At 37.2% G+C, this 5,317-nt stretch overlaps 2 protein-coding genes across 2 annotated transcripts in view; both read right to left on the minus strand.

Moving 5' to 3' along the window:
* LOC108574840 (U6 snRNA-associated Sm-like protein LSm7) overlaps window positions 1-338 on the minus strand; it is a 708-nt gene extending 370 nt beyond the window's left edge. The window contains exons 1-3 of the mRNA XM_017937486.1: window positions 258-338; window positions 158-169; window positions 6-92 (exon numbers count right to left, since the gene is read on the minus strand). Coding sequence (XP_017792975.1) covers window positions 6-92; window positions 158-169; window positions 258-263 — 105 coding nt within the window. The 5' untranslated portion in view covers window positions 264-338. The remainder of the gene's footprint in view (window positions 1-5; window positions 93-157; window positions 170-257) is intronic.
* Window positions 339-1,720: 1,382 nt separating this feature from the next.
* Window positions 1,721-3,896, minus strand: LOC108574880. Its single transcript, XM_017937531.1, has 6 exons — window positions 3,825-3,896; window positions 3,162-3,193; window positions 2,957-3,067; window positions 2,673-2,883; window positions 2,250-2,606; window positions 1,721-2,164 (listed from the first exon to the last, which is right to left on the minus strand). Exons 1-6 carry the CDS (start codon window positions 3,894-3,896, stop codon window positions 1,721-1,723), a joined length of 1,227 nt encoding a protein of 408 aa, XP_017793020.1.
* Window positions 3,897-5,317: the final 1,421 nt, after the last annotated feature.

Below are 5,317 nucleotides of genomic sequence, written 5' to 3' on the forward strand. Positions count from 1 at the left end.
TTTACTCTAATATTTTTCTCTAAATATTTTGAGAGGTCAAGAATACTTTCTTTCTTCTTCCTTTCTTTCGGCTCTCCGTGAGCATTCTGTTGCTATAAGAAATGTAAAAGAAATTGAATACCTCGCAGGTTATGTTATGGGAATAACAAACCTTTACCTGTTTTGTCGCCTGTAAGAAGAAACGTATCAATCAGACCGTTCTATTGATTTTTTTCTTATGGAGTTTCATTGTTAAAAAAGATTCTTTTTATACTTACAGACATTGTTTGCTTTTTTCATAAACCAAGAATGTTACGCTACCGTACTAGTGCATGAGTACGGCACATTTTAAATCGTCATTTACTTTAGAGGTTAGACCTCTTGTTTGAATTTTTCAAATATCGATTCTCGATTCTTTCCCGCGCTTTACATTCGTTTTTAGTTTGAAGCATCATCCGAAGTTACAATCGGTTCAAACTGAACGTTCTAGGTGGTTTTCAGATGGAAAACGGTGCGAAATCGAGGAAAAATTGTTAGTAAAGTATAAAGATATTTGAAACATCTTTATTGTAATAACGCCAACCGTTGTTTAAATGGTAACGTGGGATGCGGTAACATTTGCAACAATTTCGTAAAAGCTTGGATTTATTTCATATCCGATTTATAAAAAAATACATGTCAATACATGGTGTGTGAGTGAATGAGTAGTACAGTACAGAGTGACTGTTCCTCATTATGTCTTTAAGGATAGAGTCTGTAATTAGTTGTAACAAATGTTCGTTTAAATCCTATGATTATGAATGGAATCTTCGTAACGCAGCAGATTTATCGTTTCATTCTAACTGTTCGGCGTTTATATCGACCTCAACCTGTGTTATGTGTATATGAATGTGTGTACGTGCGCATGTACACACATACACCTAGATCTTTCGTATCGTTTCTATTAAAAGTATCAATACTTTGTGATCGTTGTGCTTGTGATAAATTTCCCTTTAGAAATTTTCTTTACCATCCGACAAAATTAATATTGTATGTCGATTTATGAAATTTTGACTCTTCGATGTTACATTCACACTCGTACTCGCATTACTTCTACTCGTATATTGTTCTTAACTTCTTTCTGGCTGGCTGCTTTTGGATGGACACTGTGTATATTATTGTGTACGATTAAAATTTATTGATGCAATAGCTATTTCTTCGTCTTCTTAACTTATAACTTACGTTTCAATTTACATTACCGTTTTAGGCGAAATTTAAATTCGATGTATAAAATACATGCTTCGACCAAGCTTCCAACAAGCAAGGTTTAAATACATCTATGTAAAATCTATGATCGTAACGTTTCGCAGGTATGTGTTTTTTGTATTTCTGTGTATGCCTGGTAATTTAACTGTACGCTATTTCACGGAGCTTAAGGAGTAGTATATTATCGTTTATCGTTTTATCGCGTATCGATTCGGTTTGAGAGACTCTAGAAAAAAGAAAAGATACTATGGCATTTACTGTTGATAAAACGAAAAATTAGGTCACAGCGTTACAATATTTCTCTTTTCTAGGAGCACAGGCGATATTTGTTTCTGGACGAAATTAATTGCTGATGATTTACACACGGTAACTCTTCGTGTAAAATTGCAATAAAGAATTTACCAGCCATGTTGAAAAATATATAGATTACTTGGAGTATGTCATTATCTGAAGTAGATTTTTAATACTTAATTATTAAACATGTTTAGACGATTCGTCATGTTTCCTGTTGGTCTTCTTCTTGCTCGGATAACAGTGAAATGTCGTTCAACTGATCCACATTATTGTTCTCCGTTTCATCTTGCTCCGAGAGAAGTGGAACCACTTGACGACTGTTATTATCTGTCTCAGAAGGTCGTCTACTTTGCCCGGGCAAAAAAGACATTGGTATCGTGCCTGACGGTGTCGTCGGTGCTGATCGCGACAACCATCGTCTCGTTTTATTCTTCGAACTTGGAAGTCCTAATGGCATATACATCTTCCCTCGCGTTCTTCTGGCTTTATAAGAGCCAACATCTCCTGGACTTAGAGGCCGTTGCGTAGAACCATTTGCATTCGTCGTACACAAAACTTGAGGTCGATTCTGATAACAAGATAAAACGGTACTGTGCCCACTAGGTAGCTGTGGTAATTGTTGAATCTTGTCTAACAATTCACGTAACTAAAAGATAACATTCCATGTGAAAATATCGTTTCTTATCTGATTGCATTTTATACTGTACAATTCATTCGAGTAAAATGAATACCTCTATCGTTGGACTAGTAGCCCGAGGTGGTGAACACGGAGATTGAGCAGCTAAACTCGATATGTCAGAGGTAGTCCTATGATTAGCCAATGAAACAACAGATCCAACATCCATACTTTCCATTCTTGCACATTCCACTGCAGATAGCTCGTCAACGCTATCATTACACGAGTACGGTGGTGGAATTATGGTGTTTGCTTCATTCACCATATTACACATAAAACTTGAGCCTAAGGAATCTAAGGTGCTCGCGTGTGAGAGCGATCTGAAATAGCGCATTACAAATCCTGAAGTTCCTTTGCCAGATCCTTCATCATATCCAATTACCAGTGGATATAAGTTTGGTTTCGCTGTAACCTAAATGGTAATTATATTAATACTATGCCATTAATCAAGTAAATTGTATGATTGTTAAAAGTGTACCTCATTGTATGGAGGTGGTAATGCTTGAACAAAGGAACCAGAACGACTATAACGAGGTGGCGAGTACCAGGATTCTGACGACCCTCTGTCAGAAGAGGTAAAGTCTTCTACTATTTCTGGTGACCATGAACGATGACGGAATGAATGATGACGTTTCCATAACCAGCAACCACATGCTGCTGCTATAGCTAATCCAACAAGCACCGCTGCCCTAAAGAACACAAGGTGTGCAATGAGTCTAATCATCATAAAGAATTAACAATTTTGGGAAATTAAACACAGACCATAAGTACCAATAAGTCCAAATCAAGAAATTAAACATGTCTGATGCAGAGTGCAGTTGAAATACACTGTAACAACAGCCAAAGGAACAGCACTCTTTTGGAGGAGAGCAGCTAAAAATTACAAAATACTTGCATAATTTATACTAAGGACTATATAAAGTAGGTACGTAGTTTATTTAAAAACATACAAAGAGCAATAACTTACACATGCCCCCCATTGCACAGCCTAGAAGACACCTAAAAATCAATGAACAAAAAAACAAAACAATTGTTATTAAATGGAAACTTCAAATTTGATTAAATTCAATAAAAATTTGTATCAAAATCTATCACATCTAAGCATTACATGCGAACGTATTTAAACACTTTATATAATATTTTCTACAAGAGAATGACACTTGAAAATAAGTAGAAATAAAAAGGAAAATTGAAAAATTTCAGAATTTTTAATGAGGAGTGCCATGATACTTGCTGCAGCAAAATTCCATCAATACTCTCGTACACATCAAGAATCATCCGACTTTAAAGGATTGTTTTCGTTGCAAGAATACGTACACGGTGCACATAATAATTTGACGTACACTGTGTTGGTTCGACGGAAAAACATCGAGCATTTCAAGTTGTCATTAAAAAAACGGATGTGGAAAAGACTTACGCATGAATGAGAAATACAACGAACAAGAGTTCATTGTCTAGGTACGGACGAGCCGTGCGTAAAACCGACGTATTGATCGACCTCAGGTCGAGCAGAATAGAACAAGGAGACACTGGTACACGAGATATGCGCTAACATTCTACGGAGCTATAGCATGCTGCAGCGGTATACGACGGCTGCATCATTAGAACGGTTCCTCATCGTCGCTCTTACTTGATCGACGAATAGCGTCAGGAGTGCAGTTATCACAAGCACATCGAACGCGCGGCCTACAGCTTGCACCATAATTCTACCACAAAATGCATGCCACCGCGCCACCTTATATACTTCGATTTCCCTTATCGCATATCTACTAATGGCTGCGGAACAAGCTCTTCCTTCCTGTTCTAATTTGAATTCCCGAGTCTTGCGCTTTACGACTCTTACTATTCTGATAAGTAATAGGTACATTTTGTTCGAACAAATCCAATATAACTTATTATAATCGATATTAATTCAACAAGCTAAGGAATTTTTTATAAATACATACTACTCCTTTTTATATACAGTTATATAAAAATCTTATAAGGAAATCAATATATTTATTTCAGAGCGTAAACTGTAAAAGCGCGCTTTTGAAAATAAAATGCAGGCACGTACCAACAATCGGTAACTCATTATTTCCGTATTTTAAAACCGCATTTTGATAATTTCGTATTTCGTATTTTTGTTATAACTTTTTAATAAAGCTTCAAACGATTTATATTTATATAATATTTTTTTTATTTATACCCATAGAACATACTTATAAAGTTTGGCCGGGAAAAACTGGAACACCCTGTATATTGCATAGAAGATTAATCTATCGCTAATCGGTAGAAGAATTATCGAATAATTTGGTGGAATATTTTTGAAATATAACGAACGACGTGTAAGCAAAAGGTACACGATAGACCTAACACCACAGACGAGATATGTATAAGGGTGTTTCTTTTATCCTGAAAAATTGGAATATCTTGTGAGGGATTGAACCTATTAAAAAAATGTTTGAACAAAAGTTGTTTCGTATGAAGGACACTATATGGTGCAAATTATTTGTTTACAGGTTGAGTGGTGGGGGGAAATTTCAAAGTCAAGTTAATTTTTTTAAATGGAACCATATATTTTTTTATGTGCCAATCAATGCATATTTGAATTCTCTTCAAAAAAGTATTAGAAAACTTAGGTCGAAAATTGATTAATTTAGAAGTTGATTTTTATCCCGAACGCCCATATACTCGAAATACTGTGTCGCACCGAGATTCAAAGGGAATCTCCTGATTGTTACTCATGCGCTTAGGTTGCACGAGCGTCACGTGGTGACGTAGATTGATGACGGAAAGTGCCGGACAGGCAACGCACACGGACAGAGCTACCACTATTTTTGTGTGAGAGCACGAGACGGTATAGCGAGAGATGGCGGTAGGGCATAGTGGGGGTAAGTCTTTGGCCCACGTTCCACGATTCTGGCATCACTGCTACTTGCTACTGCTACCCGCATCCAGGATCGGGCGGCTCCCGCTGTTGAGGCCGTAAAAACCATACGATCGCGGTCTTATGGGGAGCTATTTAGAGCCTCAGTCTCTGGATGCGCGCGACGACGCAGGCCACCCCTATCTCCGCCAGGCGGATGGTCCTTCCATGATTCTCCCCCGTGGCTAGCACCAATGTTTCATTTGCATAACACA

This window comes from Habropoda laboriosa, unplaced genomic scaffold (genome assembly GCF_001263275.1).
Source record: "Habropoda laboriosa isolate 0110345459 unplaced genomic scaffold, ASM126327v1 scaffold210, whole genome shotgun sequence".
NCBI classification, from domain to species: Eukaryota; Metazoa; Arthropoda; class Insecta; order Hymenoptera; family Apidae; genus Habropoda; species Habropoda laboriosa.

Excerpts from the sequence above, each read along its gene's own strand:
- LOC108574880 (XM_017937531.1), bottom strand. The coding sequence starts at position 3,896 with ATGGTGCAAGCTGTAGGCCGCGCGTTCGATGTGCTTGTGATAACTGCA. Across the intron at positions 3,194-3,824 it reads TGACGCTATTCGTCGATCAA|GTGTCTTCTAGGCTGTGCAA; the intron begins GTAAGAGCGACG and ends ATTGATTTTTAG. Across the intron at positions 2,165-2,249 it reads CTACTAGTCCAACGATAGAG|TTACGTGAATTGTTAGACAA; the intron begins GTATTCATTTTA and ends GTTATCTTTTAG.